At 45.0% G+C, this 18,637-nt stretch overlaps 3 protein-coding genes and 1 long non-coding RNA gene across 9 annotated transcripts in view; 2 read left to right on the forward strand and 2 right to left on the reverse strand.

Moving 5' to 3' along the window:
* RUBCN (rubicon autophagy regulator) overlaps positions 1 to 13,044 on the reverse strand; it is a 50,800-nt gene extending 37,756 nt beyond the window's left edge. For 2 of the 3 annotated variants that reach the window (XM_083363903.1, XM_083363902.1), the window contains exons 1-4: positions 12,842 to 13,044; positions 4,457 to 4,610; positions 3,153 to 3,236; positions 2,029 to 2,188 (exon numbers count right to left, since the gene is read on the reverse strand). In XM_083363903.1, coding sequence (XP_083220029.1) covers positions 2,029 to 2,188; positions 3,153 to 3,236; positions 4,457 to 4,610; positions 12,842 to 12,870 — 427 coding nt within the window. In that variant the 5' untranslated portion in view covers positions 12,871 to 13,044. The remainder of the gene's footprint in view (positions 1 to 2,028; positions 2,189 to 3,152; positions 3,237 to 4,456; positions 4,611 to 12,841) is intronic. The other variant, XM_083363904.1, reaches the window with a different exon arrangement.
* LOC310641201 (transferrin receptor protein 1-like) overlaps positions 1 to 18,637 on the forward strand; it is a 546,690-nt gene that overhangs the window by 497,985 nt on the left and 30,068 nt on the right. The window lies entirely within an intron of this gene.
* The window catches only part of LOC310641209, a 276,109-nt gene that overhangs the window by 105,282 nt on the left and 152,190 nt on the right, over positions 1 to 18,637 (reverse strand). The gene's annotated exons all lie outside the window — the stretch shown is intronic.
* FYTTD1 (forty-two-three domain containing 1) overlaps positions 13,213 to 18,637 on the forward strand; it is a 28,182-nt gene continuing 22,757 nt past the window's right edge. The window contains exon 1 of one of the 2 annotated variants that reach the window (XM_083364032.1): positions 13,213 to 13,489. In XM_083364032.1, coding sequence (XP_083220158.1) covers positions 13,348 to 13,489 — 142 coding nt within the window. In that variant the 5' untranslated portion in view covers positions 13,213 to 13,347. The remainder of the gene's footprint in view (positions 13,490 to 18,637) is intronic. The other variant, XM_083364031.1, reaches the window with a different exon arrangement.

Raw genomic sequence — 18,637 nt, forward strand, 5'->3', positions numbered from 1 at the left:
TATTCTGGATTTTTTTTTTGTTTTTTTTTTTTTTGCTTGTTTAAGTGACCAACACAACTTTGGCTGATCTCAAACAGCGAAGCAAGGTTGGATATGATATGGGGAGAACTTTCTGTTAAACTAAAGTCCAGACGAGGAAGAGGGGGAAAAAACGCGTTTCCGAATCAAGAAGTGCAAAAGGAAACATTGAAGAGGGTCAGGAGTCAACTTGACAATTGACAGTTTGAACGGCACAGGGCGTAGAACAGGCTCTCCGACTTGGGCCGCTTTAAGACCTGTGGACTTCAACTCCCAGAATCCCCCACCAAGCAGACACGGTTGGGAAATTCTGGGAGTTGAAGTCCACCAATCTTAAAAGCTGCCAAGGCTGGACCACCCCTTGACCTAGAAAATATTTGCGTGGGAGAACGTCAGCCCGAGACTAGCAATTTCAAAAAAAGCTGGTAACGTCAGCTTCCATATTCTGTATTCCAACATATTCCAAGCAAATGGAAGATCAGTAGGGAAAACCGAGATAGTCCTCGATTTAGGAACACCACTGAACCCCAAATTTCTGCCGCTAAGCAAGGCAATTTTTAAGTGAGTTTCGCCTCATTTGATGAGGCAAAACTTGCCACAGTTGTTAAGGGGGTCATTGCAAGCTGCTAAGCGAGTAACACGGTTGTTAAATGAATCTGGCTTGCCCTCATTGACTTTGCTTGTCAGGGGATCACGTGACCCCCTGGGGGCACTGCGATCGTCATAAATCTGAGTCCGTTGCCGAGCAACTGAATTTTATTCACACACGGCCACGGAGAGGCTGCAACAGTCGGAAGTGTAAAAAATGATTCTAAGTGTTTTTACAATGCTGTTGTAACTTCTAACGGTCACTAAACAAATGGTTGTAAGTTGAGGATTATCTGTGTAGCATGCCTCCAAACCTGCCAGAATAAATTCCTTGTGTGTCCAATCACACTTGGCCAATAAAGAATTATACTCTATTTTGTATTCTGTATTCTAGTCTAGTCTAATTTTCTACATTCTATGTATTCTGTTCTGTTCTAATTCTATTTTCTATATTCTAGTCTAGTCTAGTCTAGTCTATTTTCTATTTATTCTATTCTATTCTATTTTTTCTGTTCTATTCTTATTCTAATTCTAGTTCTATGTTTGAAATGATATAGTGTTTCCTGCCTGAGCAGTGGGTTGGACTAGAAGACCTCCAAGGTCCCTTCCAGATTCTATTCTATTCTATTCTATTCTATTCTATTCTATTCTATTCTATTCTATTCTATTCTATTCTATTCTATTCCATTCCATTCCATTCCATTCCATTCCACTCCACTCCACTCCACTCCACTCCACTCCACTCCACTCCACTCCACTCCACTCTACTCTACTCTACATTCCTTTTCCATTAGGCTGACCTGGACTGACGATAGAGATTTTTAAAATGTTTTTAAATTTTAATTTATTAATTTTAATTATTTTATTGGGGCTGTTAGTTTAATTCTTTTTAACTTTTGCATTGCTGTATTTTTATTGTTGTTAGCCGCCCTGAGTCCTTCGGGAGATAGGGCAGTATATAAGTCCCATAAATAGACAGATAGAAAGAAAGAAAGATAGATAGATAGATAGATAGATAGATAGATAGATAGATAGATAGATAGATAGATAGATACTCTATTCTATTCCTTATTCTATTCTATTCTATTCTATTCTATTCCTTATTCTAGATATAGATAAATAGATAAATAAATATTCTATTCTATTCTATTCTATTCTATTCTATTCTATTCTATTCTATTCTATTCTATTCTATTCTATTCTATTCTATTCTATTCTATTCTATTCTATTCCTTATTCTATTCTGTTCTATTCTTATTCTTATTCCACTCCACTCCTTTCCATTCTCTATTCCATTATCTTCCCTTCCCTTCTACGCTGTATGATGCATGGAAGGCAGCTGCTAAAAACTGGGACAGGAAAGGCTGAAAAATTCTGCCGTGGGGGGGGGAGGGTGGGGGGGGGAAGGAAAGAGAGGCTTACCTGTGTAGAATTTCCTGATATATTGCTTGTTCTCCAGCAGAGGTTTCAGCTGAGCTGAAAGGCAGTGGAACTGCAAGCTGTGCTGAAGCCAGAGCTCGGCGACCGTTCGCTCTCTGGCCTTGTCGGGATTCTGCTGCCCGTTCTCGTGAAGATGGAGGAACTGCAAAAGGAGGAACAAGGTTTCAAGTCAAAGCAGGCCAAGGTCAGGGGAAACAAGAGCACCCATGACAGAGTTGGAAGGGACCTTAGTGGTCTTCTAGTCCAGCCCGCTGCTCAGGCGAGAAAAACTATACCATTTCAGACAAGTGGCTGTCCAATCTTAATAATAATAATAATAATAATAACAACAACAACAACAACAACAACAACAACAACACAATAACATTAATGTTGGAAGAGACCTTGGAGGTCATCTAGTCCAACCCCCTGCTCAGGCAGGAAACCCTATACCATTTTAGACAAAGGGCTGTCCAGTCTCTCCTTAAAAACGTCCAGTGTTGGAGCATTCACCGCTTCTGGAGGTCGGCTGTTCCCCTTCCCCTCAAATGCTGGAATACTACTATAATGTACCCATAAATCTTTCTTCTCTCTAGACAGGCTCTATTCCTGCAACTGTGAACATAATAACCATTGGAAGGGACCTTCTAGAGGTCTTCTAGTCCAGCCCCCTGCTCAAGCAGGAGACTCCGTAGCAGGGGGGTCTTCAAACGTGGCCCTTTCACGACTTGTGGACTTCAACACCCAGAATTCCTCAGCCAGGCACGGGTGAGTTGAAGTCCACAAGTCATAAAAGGGCCACGTTTGAAGACCCCTGCTCTACACCATTTCAGACAAATGGCTGGCCAGTCTCTTCTTATAAAGCCTCCAGTCATGGAGCACCTACTACAACATCTGGTGGCAGGTTGTTCCACTGGTTGATTGCCCTCACAGTTAGGAAGTTTCTCCTTTAATTCCAGGTTGCTTCTCTCCTTGATGAGTTTCCATTGTTTGCTCCTTGTCCTGCCTCCAGGGGCTTTGGAGAATAGGTGGACCCCCACCCCCTCTTCTCTCTGGCAGCCCCCCGAGATACTGGAAGGCTGCTACCGTGCCATCCCTGGTCCTTCTCTTCATGAAGCTAGACATACCTTGTCCACATGATGGGCCGCGTGGGGGCTCAGCCAACGCACATCCTTCACAAACTGCCAGTAGTCCGTCTTCTGGCAGTGCACCTGAAGGAAAAGAGAGGCAGAGTTCAAATTCCTCAAGCGCTAGCGCTCGCACTTGTTGCCGAAACCCAACCAGGCGGAAAAAGGGGAAGAAAACCAACGGGTTTGCAGCTGCTGAATATAAAACGGTAAAAGGAGACAAAATTGCCAGCAGCGAAAGAAAAAAACAACACAAACCTGTTCCTGCTTGAAAATCAGCTAGACCAGGGGTAGGCAGCCTTGGCTCTTTTATGACTCGTGGACTTCAACTCCCAGAATTCCTGAGCCAGCCATGCTGAGGGGAAAGGGAGAGGTTTCCAAGCTGAGCCATGCTGGCTCAGGAATTCTGGGAGTTGAAGTCCGCGAGTCATGAAGGGGCCCACAGTTCTTCATGCTGGCTGAGGAATTCTGGGAGTTGAAGTCCACATGTCTTAATGTTGCCAAGGAAACACTGGCTTAGTTGGTAGAATCCATTAACTGACTCACTGAATTTGTCAAATTACAGGTAGCGCTCAACTTATGAGCACACATGAGCCAGAATTTCTCTGTTAAGAAGATTGTTAGGCTCCAGGCTAGGAAGCAGGCAAATGAGTTCTAGTCCCGCCTTAGCCATGAAAGCCGGCTGGGTGACTTTGGGCCAATCACCCAGAGATGGGGAGTTCTAGTCCCGCCTTAGGCACGAAAGTTGACTGAATGATTCTGGGCCAATCACTGGGAGACGGTGAGTTCTAGTCCTACCTTAGACATGAAACCCAGATGGGTGACTTTGGGCCAATCACCAGGAGACGGTGAGTTCTAGTCCCGCCTTAGGCATGAAAGCCGGCTGGGTGACTTTGGGCCAATCACCAGGAGACGGTGAGTTCTAGTCCCGCCTTAGGCATGAAAGCTGGCTGGGTGACTTTGGGCCAATCACCAGGAGACGGTGAGTTTTAGACCCGCCTTAGGCATGAAAGCCGGCTGGGTGACTTTGGGCCAATCACCAGGAGACGGTGAGTTTTAGACCCGCCTTAGGCATGAGAGACAGCTGGGTGACTTTGGGCCATTCCATGATTCTCAATCCAACCCACCTCACAGGGTGGTTGTTGTGGGGCATATAGGCGGAGGAAGGGATAGTTATGTCTAAAAAGAGTACCAACAAACAAACGGGATACAAAGAAAGAAAAACATCCTACCACACAAATCCAATTTCCTTTGCTGCCCCAAAGCGCAGCCATCCAGAGGCTGCCAAGCAAAGGGAAGCCTACCTTGTCTAGGATGAGGCCATGATACAGGATGCTGTGCATGTCCCTGCAGAGCCGCTCCAAGCCGCCATATTTGGACCAGACGTTGGGATGATTGATGGAGACTAAGCCTTCCACCGTAGCCTTCAGGTTCCCCAGCAGCGTCCAGTGTTCTCTCCTGAAACATAAAGACAAGTCTCAGCCAGCCCAGCTGGAATAGGATCCCTTTAGGAAAACAATCCAACAAGTGGAACACATTAAAGTGAACAAGGTCATGCATTCAATTTTGCAGCTACTAAGATTGTTGGCCGAGCAGGTACAAAAATAGCCAGAGAAAGACTAGAAATGGGCCAATTGTCAATCTACAAGAGTACTGATTTACCACCGGCTCATCGGGTACAGAGTCCTCGATTAACAACAGTTCATTTACTTTACTTACTTTACTTTTATTAAATTTGTATACCGCCCTTCTCCCGAAGGACTCAGTGACCGTTCGAAGTTACAACAGCACTGGAAAAAGTGACTCGTGACCACCTTTCACACTTATGACCACTGCAGCATCCCCGTGGTCACGGGATTAAAATTCGGACGCTTGACAACTGGTTCCTATTTATGACGGCTGCCGTGTTCCGGGGAGTCACGCGATCCCCTTTTGCCATCTTCTGACGAGCAAAGTCCACGGGGGAAGAGGGATTCACTTAATGATCGTGTTCCTAACTGAACACCTGAAGGGATTCACCGAGTCACTTTTCCCACTTTCGTTGTAACTTCGGTCGCTAAACAAACAGTTGTTAAGTGGGGAAGCTACCTGTCTTGGTCTGACCAAAACGCTTCTGTTGCAAAGGAATGCGGCGCTGTTTGGGACGACATGCATGGTAAAATTCGAATTTAAGACACAAGCTTCCTGTCTTTGCAGTCAAAGACAGATTTAGTATTTAATCTGTCGGTCTCCCAGTAGCCTAGGTCACGTTATTTCATGCAAGCTAGAAAATGGGTGTGTTGTTTACACACAGAGGTGCTACCGTATAATTAATGCTCAAATCCAGCCTCCGGAAGAACAGAAGAATCTACCGCCAATGTTCCTTCCTTACTTCCCTTTCTTTCCTTCCCTTCCTGCCTCCTTCCTTCCTTCCACTTCCTTCTCAACCCTATTTTCCTTCCTCCCTCCCTCTCCTTCCATCCTTTCCTTCCCTCCCTCTCCTTCCTTCCCTTCCTGCCTCCTTCCTTCCTTCCACTTCCTTTTCAACCCTATTTTCCTTCCTCCCTCTCCTTCCTCCCTTTCCTGCCTCCTTCCTTCCTTCCTCTTCCTTCTCAACCCTATTTTCTTTCCTTCCTCCCTCCCTCCCTTCCTGCCCCCTTCCTTCCTTTCCTTCCCTCCCTCTTTCCTTCCTTCCTTTCCTTCCCTTCCTGCCTCCTTCCTTCCTGTTCCTTCTCAAAACCCGATTTTCCTCCCTTCCTGCCCCCTTCCTTCCTTTCCTTCCTTCCCTCCCTCTTTCCTTCCCTTCCTGCCTCCTTCCTGTTCCTTCTCAACCCTATTTTCTTTCCTTCCTTCCTTCCTCCCTTTCCTTTCCTTCCCTCCCCCCTTCCTTCCTTTCCTTCCCTTCCTGCCTCCTTCCTTCCTTCCACTTCCTTCTCAACCCTATTTTCCTTCCTCCCTCCCTCTCCTTCCATCCTTTCCTTCCCTCCCTCTCCTTCCTTCCCTTCCTGCCTCCTTCCTTCCTTCCACTTCCTTCTCAACCCTATTTTCGTTCCTTCCTCCCTCCCTTCCTGCCCCCTCCCTCCCTTTCCTTCCCTTCCTGCCTCCTTCCTTCCTGCCTCTTCCTTCTCAACCCTATTTTCCTTCCTTCCTCCCTCCCTCCCTTCCTGCCCCCTTCCTTCCTTTCCTTCCCTCCCTCTTTCCTTCCTTCCTTTCCTTCCCTTCCTGCCTCCTTCCTTCCTGTTCCTTCTCAAAACCCTATTTTCCTCCCTTCCTGCCCCCTTCCTTCCTTTCCTTCCTTCCCTCCCTCTTTCCTTCCCTTCCTGCCTCCTTCCTGTTCCTTCTCAACCCTATTTTCTTTCCTTCCTTTCCTTTCCTTCCCTCCCCCTTCCTTCCTTTCCTTCCCTTCCTGCCTCCTTTCTTCCTTCCTCTTCCTTCTCAACCCTATTTTTTTTCCTTCCTCCCTCCCTCCCTCCCTCCCTGCCGTGGTGGCACAGTGGTTAAGAATGCAGCACTGCAGGCTAATTCACTGCCCACAACCAGGAGTTCGATCCTGACCGGCTCAAGGCTGACTCAGCCTTCCGTCCGTCCGAGGTCGATCATGTGAGGTGTTCTCACAATGAATCGTTAAAGGAGCTTCCAAGCAAAGGCATCACGCAGAGATGCAATCATATTATCTTTATTCATGATAGATCAAAGAGAAAGAAATACTTGGCATGAAAGCATTCATGCCTGCATGTAAGAGAGAAATAAAATAAAACAAGCTAGCATTACATGACTAAAAGAAGGACTAAGAACTAGGGGAGGAGAAATGGAGACTAGAAGCTGAACTTAGAACTAGAACAAAGAGCAGCCCCTCGTGCAGAGGTATTTATGGGGGGTCTTGGCCCCTCCTTGACCATAAAACACTCTCACCAATGGGGCTGTGGGTCCGAGACCCTTGGCTCATCAGTGGAAGCAAAGAAGCCTCTTTGCCTCCATCTGATGACCCTTTTGGGGAACTGCCAATGGCTGGCACTAAACATCTAACAGATCAAATGAGGACGTAAGATTGTTGGGGGCCATAGGCTGACTCTGTAAACCACTTAGAGAGGGCTGTCAAAGCACTGTGAAGCGGTGTGCAAGTCTACGATCTAGTGCTAGGTGCTATTCGTGGGAGGGTCTGCTTCGTACCGCAGGTCTGAAGATGGGATTCCGGCAGAGAGCCAGCTCAACGACGACCCAGCATGCCTGCCTCTGGATCAGACATTAAACTATCCTGGTTTCACTCCAAAAGGATCAAGCATCAAACCAGCTGGCCCCATTTTAAACCGAGCACGGCGCTGCCTTCCATCACCCCGAAAAACCAGTCCGAAGCTTGGCCAGGCTTCTGTGGTCACAAAATCTGCCCTTTAAACTTCGTGGCAGCTGCGGCAACCGAGATGACATGTCGGGAAAGGTAACACGGTTAGTCACGCGGTCGTTAAGTGAATCCGGCTCCCCCTCCCCCATTGACTTGGCTTGTCAGGAAGTCACAACAGGGGATCACGTGAGCCCGGGGGACGCTGCGACCGTCCTAAATCTTGAGTCAGTGGTCAAGCATCCGAATGTAAATTATGTGGTGGGGGGGGGAGGCTGCAACGGTAACAAGCGTGAAAAATGGTCGTCAGTCCCTTTTTTTTTGGGTGTCGTTAACTTCGGATGTCACTAAACGAACTCAGGGGACTGGAGGGTAAAACATATAAGGAACGGTGGCTGGAATTGGGGATGTCCAGTTTAATGAAGAGAAGGATGATGGGGGGACATGATAGCAGTCTTCCAGTATCTCAGGGGCTGCCCCAAAGAAGACGGAGTCAAGCTATTCCCCAAAGCGCCCAAAGGCAGGACAAGAAGCAATGGATGGAAACTAATTAAGCAGAGAAGCCAACCTAGAACTAAGGAGAAACATCCTGACAGTTAGAACAATTAACTGGTGGAACTCCTTGTCTCCAGAAGCGATGGATGCTCCAACACTGGAAGTGTTTTAAGAAGAGACTGGATAGCCATTTGTCTGAAATGGGATAGGGTTTCCTATCTGAGCAGGGACTAGATGACCTCCAAGGTCCCTTCCATCATCATCATCTTATATTTTTTATTATTATTATTATTATTATTACTATTATTACTATTATTACTATTATTACTATTACTATTGGTAATGACCTATAAAGCCCTAAATGGCTTGGGTCCGGACTATCTAAGGAAACACCTGCTGCCGGCATCATCTTCCCATCGTCCTGTGCGCCCCCACAGGGAGGGCCTTCTCAGGGTACCGCCGGTTAATGAATGCCGGCGGGTTATCCCCAGGGGAAGGGCGTTCTCTGTGGGTGCGCCTGCCCTATGGAACCAACTACCCACAGAACTTAGGACTGCCCCCGACCTTCGCTCATTTCGCCGGGACCTGAAAACTTGGCTCTTCGATCTGTTTGGTCCAGACTGTGGGGTTGTTAATTTAACTGGGTTTTAGATTTACTCTTGGGAAGGCTTGAATTTAATTTAATTGTTTTGTTTTTAATTTTTTGCATTCATGGTTTTAACTGCCCTGTAAACCGCCCTGAGTCCTACGGCAATAGGGCGGTATACAAATCCAATAAAATAAATAAAATAAATAAATCAATTACTATTATTATTAAACTATTGTTAAGTCAAGGACAGCCTGTACTGCAAATGGCAGAAAGGAGGGCTGGAAAATATGGGAGAAAAAATTTCTCCCACGGAGAAACTCGCTGTATTTATCGGTGGCAGGAAAAAGTTATATTCTTCCTGGTTACTTTAGCGAAGCAGAATCTTGTGCCAAGAATTCTGAAGGGAGCGTTTCTCTGCCTGCCCCGCTTCTGTTCAGCTATATGACAAACGCAGCCCGCTTTGAACGCAGCTGGTCAGTTTCCTGGACGACAAGCAAAAGTTGGTTTATGTCATCTGATCCGCAAGGAGGATTTTCTCGGGGAAAGGAACCTAAGCTGACAATGAGCTTTTTATCTTCGGAGTTTGCCGTTCCTTGTTCTCGCTTTTGGGAGAAATGTTAAGTCATCACTCTAACACAGCAGAAAGGCCTCTTGGTTGCATTAAATAAAATGACATTTCATTTTCTATCCTGAGTCACACGGGCCAAAGGAAAGCCGGGAAGCTGAGATGATTGGCAGGAGAAACCTCGTCTCTACCGCAGGACAAGAGGTTGCCCAGAATCTGACTTTCTATTTTAAGTCGCGGTGTCGAAACAGCTTTTCGTTTGCACTTTTTGACTTACTGAGAGAAGCAGAAAAGAGAAACGGAGTCGGGGAATTAGACGTGGTCCTCGACTTACAACAGTTCATTCAGTGACCGAATTTAGAACGGCACCGAATAGGGGACTGGCGACCGTTTTTCACACTTACGAGCGTTGCAGCATGCCGGTGGTCCTGTGATTTACATTCGGGTGCTTGACAGCCGACTCATATTTATGACGGGGTCAGCATCCCCTTTCGCGACCTTCTGACCAGCCAAGTCCACGAGGAAGCCGGATTCGTTGAACAACGGTGTGACTAATTTAACCGAACGCAGCGATTCGCTTTACCAATGGGGGCAAAACTCCCTTAGCCAATTTCTCACTTAACCACCAAAACGTGGGGCTCAATTGTGGTCGTAGGTTTGAGGACTACCTGTTAATTCCTCACTCCAAAAATTGATCTTAAAAAAAAAAAACCTTTCCAGAACTGATCAAACATAAATTTGTCTGAATGTATAGGGTTTCCTGCCTGAGCAGGGGGTTGGACTAGATGACCTCCAAGGTCCCTTCCAACTTTATTATTATTATAAAACTTTTATTCATAAAACATGAAATTCAGTCAACTGAACACTCAAATTGACTGGCGCTGATGGTCGACACGGGCTGCTGCCAGCATCCTAGGTATCAACCAGGTATCTCCTTAAAATGGAAGATGTTCCGAGTAGCACAGTTTTTTGTATTATTATTATTATTATTATTATTATTATTATTATATCATTTTTATTCATAAAACATGAAATTCAGTCAACTGAACACTCAAATTGACTGGCGCTGATGGTCGACACGGGCTGCTGCCAGCATCCTAGGTATCAACCAGGTATCTCCTTAAAATGGAAGATGTTCCGAGTAGCACAGTTTTTTGTATTATTATTATTATTATTATTATTATTATTATTATTAAACTTTTATTCATTAAAAATGAAACTCAGTCAACTGAACACTCAAACTGACTGGCACTCATAGTTGACACGGGCTGCTGCCAGCCTCCCAGGTATCAACCAGGTATCTCCTTAAAATGGAAGATGTTCCGAGTAGCACAGTTTTTTGTATTATTATTATTATTATTATTATTATTATTATTATTATTATTATTAAACTTTTATTCATTAAAAATGAAACTCAGTCAACTGAACACTCAAACTGACTGGCACTCATAGTTGACACGGGCTGCTGCCAGCCTCCCAGGTATCAACCAGGTATCTCCTTAAAATGTAAGATGTTCCGAGTCGCGCAGTTTTTTGTAGCTTTGCTGGAGTTATTGCAGGAAGCTGCAATTTCTTGATGTATTTTGCAAAGTTTTTGGACATAGTTCCCAGGGCCCCGATGACAATGGGGATCACTGTTACACGTTTCATCCATAATTGCGCAGTTTCGATGGTATTATTATTATTATTATTATTATTATTATTATTATTATTATTATTATTATTATTATTATTATTATTATTATCTCTGCCAGCTTTTTAGTTTTGACAGTGGTTAATCCTTGAAAAGTCCCTGGAAAGAGATCAGAAATACCTTTTTCTGGCTCACCTCTGTCATTTGGAGGCATTGCTACCCACCCCCGCAGGTTTCACCTAGCTATGATTCACAGTTACTGATGGTGCCACAATTTTTAAAATGTTGGTTTTGGAAAACTGTCATCAGCGTCAGGCACTCTTCAAACCCTTCCCAAAGGGCTTTAATCTAATTTAATCCAGTTGCGTATTAAGAAGGCTTTCCTCCTGTCCTTGGCCTGCTAAATCTGGTCAGGCCTCCTTTTGGAAATAATAACCATTTATTTATTTTTCGTGTTTCTGAACCGCCCAACTCCTTCAAAGAGGGATATACAGGTCGTCCTCAACTTACATCTCAAACGTGCTTTTTTTTTTCTTCCCAAAAACGCAACTGGATTTTTCTTGTGTGTTTCTTTTTCCTTGAAAATGTTTCACTTCTTGTCCAAGAAGCAGAACCGAAGAAGCTTCTTGGATGACAAGCGAAACATTTTTTCAAAGGGGGGGGGGGGGGGAAACCCCAAGAAAGTCCAACTACCTTTTGGATAAAAGACCTTTGGGACACAAAATACCTCAAGTTACAACAGGTACAACTCGTCCTCGAGTTACAACAGGTAATTTAGCTCAAGGTTACAACAGCATTGAAAAAAGGGACTTATGACCATGTTACACAGTTACCACCTTTGTAACTGAACCAAATTCAGACGCTTGGAAACTGACTCGTACTTATGACAGTTTCAGTGGCCCGGGGGTCGCTTGACCCCCTTTTGCGACCGTTTGAAAAGTCAATGGAGAAAGCCAGATTCACTTAACAACCGGGTGACTAACAAATGCAGTGGTTCACTTAACAACTGTGGCAAGAAAGGTGGTAAAATGGGGCAAAACTCACTGAAGAAATGCCTCACTGAACAACAGAAAGGTTGGGCTCCCTTGCGGTCGTAAGTCAAGGACTACCTGTGAAAGCGGAACATAAACTTAATAACTCAAGTCTCCCTTCACATTTGGTTATAAGGAGAGGCTGCCAACTATTGTTAGTCCTCAACTTACGACTGAGCCCAACATTCCCATTGCTAAGCCAGACAGCTGTGAAGTCAGCTTTGCCCCATTTTGCGACCTTTCTGGCTCCCGTTGTTAAGCGAACCACAGCGGTGGTGGTGGTTGAGCGAGTCACACGGTCGTTCATTGAGTCTGGGTTTTCCCCGTTGAATTGGCTCGGTCGGGAAGTCGCCAAAGGGGGACTCGCGTGATCCCGGGACGTTGCGACCGTCGTAAGTCCGAGTCAGTCGCCGAGCGTTGGAATTTGCTTCACGTGAACCAGGGGGATGCGACAAAGGTGGCAACTGCGGGGAAAAAACGGTCGCCAGTCCCTTTTTTTCCAAGGCCGTGGTAACTTTGGAGTAAACGGAACTCTTTTGGAACTCGAGAACGACCGCCGTAAGTCCGAGTCAGTTGCCGAGCGTCCGAATTTTGATCAGGCGACCCACGGGGGGGGGGGAGGGAACGCTGCGCCGGTCGTAAAGCGTGTGCCAAACGGTCCTGGGTCGCTTCGCTCGGCGGCGCTGTCGGTTCGGTCGCTAAACGAGTGGTCGTAAGTCGAGGAGTGCCTGTATTCTAACCTCAAGACCAAGGGGTCTTCAAACTTGGCCCTTTGATGACTTGTGGACTTCAACTCCCAGAATTCCTCAGCCAGGCATGCCGGCTGAGGAATTCTGGGAGTTGAAGTCCACAAGTCATCAAAGGGCCAAGTTGGAAGACTCCTGCTCAAGACCCTCCCCATGAGTTTATCCACACACCCCCGACTGCAACCCCGCCCTCAGGTCACCCCTCCTAGTCTTAGACCCCCCCCAGGTCCCCCCTTTTTCGCCTCGGCCCCCCAACTTTGCACCCCCTCCCCCCCACGGCTCCCCTCCCCCTCCAAACTCCCCCCCCCCGCCCACCTGCTCTCCTCCTGCTCTCCGACCTCCATCCCCGGGCCTCTCAGGGACCCACGACCTCACTGCCGGCCCGAGAGACGCCCAGTCCGAGGCCACCGCCGTCTCCGCCCGCTGCCATCGTCGGGGCCCGGGCGGGAAGCCTCCTCCTGCTTCTTCTCGCCCCGCCGCTCCGTCACCGCCGGGGACTGCAACTCCCGGCATGCCCCGGGCAGCTTCCGGTCGTGGCGCGCCTCCCCCCCACTCCCCACTAAGCCGCCTCCGCCAATGGAAGCGCCGCGCATGCGTACGTCGCGAGGCCCGCGCTCGGAGGGAACTTCAACTCCCGAGAGGCTTTGGCGGCACTTCCGGCTTGGGTGGGTTGGGTTGGGTTTGTTTTTTTTCCCTCGCCCTTGGCTTGCTGAGCCTTGGGGACGATCCGTCTTCTGTGGGGGCTGGGACGCGTGTTTGGATGGTCGTGTGAATGACGGGAACGGGGGAAATCTTCTGAGCCGGGCTTTAGTTTAAAAAAAATGAGTCTCGCGTTACAAAATAATCAGCAGATCTTGCTTTTTTTTTTTTTCTTCCAAAGGGCAAGAAGCAACGGGTGGAAACTAATCCAGGAGAGAAGCGACCTGGAATTAAGGGGAAACTTCCTGACAGCGAAGACGATGAGTCAGTGGAACGGCTTGCCTCCAGAATAATAATAATAATAATAATAATAATAATAATAATAATAATAATAATAATAATAGTAATGATAATGATAATAATAATAATAATAATAAAATTAATTAATAATGATAATAAAATAATGATAATTAATAATAATAATAATAATAATAATAATGATAATTAATAATAATAATAATAATAATAATAATAATAATAATAATAATAATAATAATAATAATAATAATAATAATAATTTTATTTGTATACCGCCCTTCTCCCGAAGGACTCAGGGCGGTGAACAGGGCAATACATGTTAAAAGACAAGAATACAAAAATTAAAAGAGTGGTGGGCGCTCCATCACTGGAGGTTTTTAAGAAGAGACTGGACAACCACCTGTCTGAAATCTTGTAGGGTCTCTTGCTTGAGCAGGGGGTTGGACTAGAAGACCTCTAGGGTCCCTTCCAGCTCTATTCTGATCGGCTGTTGTATTCCACCGTATGGCATCTGCAGGGAAGAAAGTTTAATTGTAGAAATCAGAACAGTGTAGTATTGTAATGAATGCATTGTAGCTTAATAAATAAGGAACTAGGAGGAGGAGTTGTAGGTGAGTTTGCCGCCTTGAGTTACTTGTCAAGAAACAAAGATGGGATAAAAAAATGGAAAGATCGGGTTGCATTGGCAAGATTCTGCAAACTGATAACATGGTGAACATTTCCCAATAGTTAGAAGAGCAGTAGGCAAACCTTGCTTAGGGATGGAGTTATAAATGTTTAGTTACAAATTATACGTTTGCTTTTGATTGGAGATGCTTTGAGTGCTATATGGGGAGAACGGCCAGCTTTACCTTGAAAGGTAATAAAGGAAACAAAACATGTTTTTATGCTGCTTTGGACTCATATCCAGCCAGCTGGGACTGACTGGGTTATCTAAGGTCCTACTTAGATCCAAATAGAAGTGAGGACGTATTCAATTGGGTTTTACTGCCTTAATCTTTTATAATGCTGTTTTTATTATGTTGTGAGACACCCGCTGTGTGATTGCAAGCTTTCTTTTATTTATTATTTATTTATTTGTTAAATTTATCGGCCCCTTCCGTCTCGCTGTGGGGCTACTCTCGGCGTCTCGCAACAATAAAAAAGGAAGAAATGAAGAGAGTGTACACGAAACAGAAGTAAAATAATAGCACCGTAAAAGAAACAGTGCAAAAGAAAACAAGAATAGATCAAGGCGAGACGACATCAGTATGAGATGGGTGGCCCAGAAATTGAATAACAAATAAATAGGGCATTTTTATTCTCCTTTGGGGTCCCGGGGTGTCTCACGCACACTACCGTATGCATATCGGAATAACTCTCTACCCACACCTTTGCAGTCCAAAAATAGCACACAAAGAAGAACTTACGGGAATGAAAGAAGAAAAACTTCCAGAGCAGGAACTGCTGCTAAAAATTTAACAGTAGCTTTTAGAAAAGTGTAGAATAAGCTATTTAAAGAAAACAAAAACTGGCTTTCAATGCAGCTGCATGAAGTGGTAATAATAATAATTAATAATAATAAATAATGATTATAATAATAAAGTTGGAAGGGACAATGGAGGTCATCTAGTCCCACCCCCTGCTCAGGCAGGAAACCCTATACCATTTCAGACAAAAAGCTGTCCAGTCTCTTAAAAACTCCCAGTGTTGGCGCACCCGCAACTTCTAGAGGCAAGGAGTTCCACTGGTTAATTGTTCTAACTGTCGGGAAGTTTCTCCTTAGTTCTAGTTTACTTCTCTCCTTGATTTTCTAGTTCTTATGATCTCCAGAAATAGATAAAGCCCTATGCTTTGGGCCTTTGGTTTAGCATTTAGTTACAGGTGATCCTTGACTTACGATTGCGATGGAGCCCAACATTTCCGTTACTAAGCGAGACATGGTTACGTGAGTTTTGCCCCATTTTGCCTGCATTGACTGTGATGTGGATGCTATTGTACATCTTGGCACTAACTATCTGTCCTAAAAGGATGTACTCTGTGTGCAGAATGATTTCCAGAGCTTGGGGCAGGAACTCAGCAGAATAGGCTGTAGGCTCACTTTTTCAGAGGTCTTACCAGTGTATAAGGAGCAAAATGGAAAAGGCCAGCGTATAGCAGAATTTAAGATGTGGCTAAAGGGGTGGTGTAAAGGAGAAGGCTTTGGTTATATTGCTACTGCTAAGCTTGTAAGCCGCCCTGAGTCTTCGGAGAAGGGCAGGATATAAATGGAATTAAAATAAATAAAATAAATAAATTTTACGATCCTTCTTGCCACAATTAGTAACTGAATCACTGCACCGCCTGGCCCTTTAAGAGAAGCTTCCTTGAAGCCAGAACTTGGGGGAAGCCGCCAGACATATAAGTCAAGGAATTGCTTATGTAGAGTCCTCAGGTTATGACAACTATTGAGTCCAAGATTTCTGTTGCTAAGTGAGACAGTTGTTAAATGAGTTTTTGCCCCATCTTACAAACTTCCTTGACACAGCTATGTTGAATTCCTGCAGTTGTTAAGTTAGTTAACTAACCACCGTGACTTCCCCCTTGACTTTGCTTGTCAGGTCATAAAAGGGGATCACACACACAGGGACACTGTGACCGTCATAAATATGAATCGGTTGCCCAGTGTTCAGATTTTGATCATGTGACTGTGGGGAATGCGGCAACCGTCGTTAAGCGTGAAAAACCATCATAAGTCACTTTTTGGTGCTCCCTGGATTCCAGAATAACTGGAGGAAGCTTCACATGATGATTGTGGCTCTGTTACTATTGACATCCCGCTGTCTATTATTTTTCTCTCTTTTTTTTTTGCTTAGTTCTGCTTTTTATAGTCTTTGATGTTTTTATTAATTATACTGTTGAAGGAAAAGTCTTCAGTCCAAGCTGGGAACAAACAACATGGCAACTTCTTTAGAAAGAAGTTTGCAGTTTATTGAAGAGGAGAGCCAGACAGGAAGATGGCTCTGGAAGAAAAGAGAGAGCGAGCACATGTAGGGAGTGGGTTTTTATACCCTCTGGGGCTCCTGAGGTTGTTTCCTGTTCCTGTTTGAGGCTTTGTATTTCCTGTGTCTGGTATTTTGACCTGTGTCCCTTTGGCATCTGTGGGTTAATCCTATTATGTCCTGTCTTTGAGTGGGGTATGTAGATTTTATGTGTCTTTGTGTTCTTCATCTTCTAGCTAGGGGCCTCCAACCTTCCTGAATGGATTATCACATCTGCATTTTTACAGAGCTGTTTTCTGCTTGGGGGGAGACTTGAGGGCTATTAAGAAAAACCGGGCGTGCTTTTCTGCCTCTTTAAGATCCTTTGAGGAAATATATTTTTCTGCCCTTTTAAATATTTCCTTCTCCGGGGGGGCTGACTTCCCACAATACGTTATGGTTTTTTTGTTTTACACTTTTATTTATTTATTAAATTTATATGCCACCCAACTTATTATCAAGTGCTCCGGGCAGTTTTATCTAATACAGTATTAGGTTGTTATAAGCCACACAGTTACTTTCCGTGAGATGGGTCGCCATGTATATTTGATTAATAAATAAGTACACAGTATTATACATGAAACAATTGCCCGGTGTAATGTAAAAGGGAATGGGTTTTATCGGGAGAGCCACCAAAAATAAAGTCTACCTCTGAGTCACCTAATGAATTCAGAATGGAGCTGGAAGGGACCTTGGAGGTCTTCTAGTCCAACCCCCCCCCCGCTCAGGCAGGAAACCCCCATCCCATTTCAGACAAATGGCTATCCAGTCTCTTCTTGAAAGCCTCCAGTGTTGGAGTACCCATAACTTCTGGAGGCAACTTCTGTTCCACCGATTAATTGTTCTTACTGTCAGGAAATTTCTCCTTAATTCCAGGTTGCTTCTCTCCTTGATTAGTTTCCATCCATTGTTTCTTGTCCTGCCTTCTGGTGCTTTGGACAATAGCCTGACTCCTTCTTTGGGGCAGCCCCTCAAATACTGGAATACTGCTATAATATCACCGTTCTTCGTACGTTTTTGTTTCCAGGCCTTTAATCATCTTTGTTGCTCTTCTCTGCACTTTTCCCAAAGTCTCAACTTCTTTTTTGTAATGCAATGGCCAAAACTGGATGCAGGATTCCAGGTGTGGCCTTACTAATGTTAGACACAAAAATAGTCACAAATTGAAATCCGCTCTGTTTGAGTTACAAACCGTGCTTTTTTTGTAAAAGAAAAAGGTGCCGGAACTCACACATGTCATACAACCCACCTTGCCTACCCTACAAGGTTCCATCCAAAAAAGGTGCCGGAACTCCGTTCTGAGCGTTCTATGAGAAAAAAAGCCCTGGTACAAATAGAAAAGAAGTTTATTAGACTCTTCACAACAAAGGCTAAAAAGTAACGGTTTGCAAAGCCTGGTGGATTCAGGAAGGCCAACAATGCAATGTAGCCAAGCACTGAACCGCACCCCCAAATCCCAAAAATCACATATTATTATACATCCTATCACGACGCCCCATTCCCTCCCCCATGGCCCCATTGGCTTAGGCTTTGGAGGTTACAACCTATCAGAAGCGCCTAAAGAGAATACGTTATCTCTGCCCCCGTTTGCTTACATTATGCTAATAATATGCTAATACTATCCTGTTTACTCAGACCATATGTGTACATGCTTATCAGTTCTAGAGGAGAGATGTCTCTCATTTTCTACACCAGGGGTCTTCAAACTTGGCCCTTTTATGACTTGTGGGCATCAACTCCCAGAATTCCTCAGCCAGCATTGCTGGCTGAGGAATTCTGGGAGTTGAAGTCCACAAGTCATAAAAGGGCCATGTTTGAAGACCTCTGTTCGACACCCAGGGCTTTTTTTGTCATAGAACGCTCAGAACGGAGTTCCGGCACCTTTTTTGGATGGAGCCTTGTAGGGTAGGCAAGGCGGGTTGTATGACACGTGTGAGTTCCGGCACCTTTTTCTTTTACAAAAAAAGCCCTGTCTATACCTGCCAGGGGTACCAGGCACCAGAAGGTACTTAAAAACAATTCCTAGATGGTGACTCACACTGGGCCCCATGGTAACTCCTGTTCTCTCCCTCCCTCCACTTGAGGCCTGTATTTTCCCCCATATACTCAAAGCATCTGCTCAAGCAATTGATTATAAAATGATTATTATAAAATA

Source organism: Vipera ursinii (genome assembly GCF_947247035.1).
Source record: "Vipera ursinii genome assembly, chromosome: 5".
Taxonomy (NCBI): Eukaryota; Metazoa; Chordata; class Lepidosauria; order Squamata; family Viperidae; genus Vipera; species Vipera ursinii.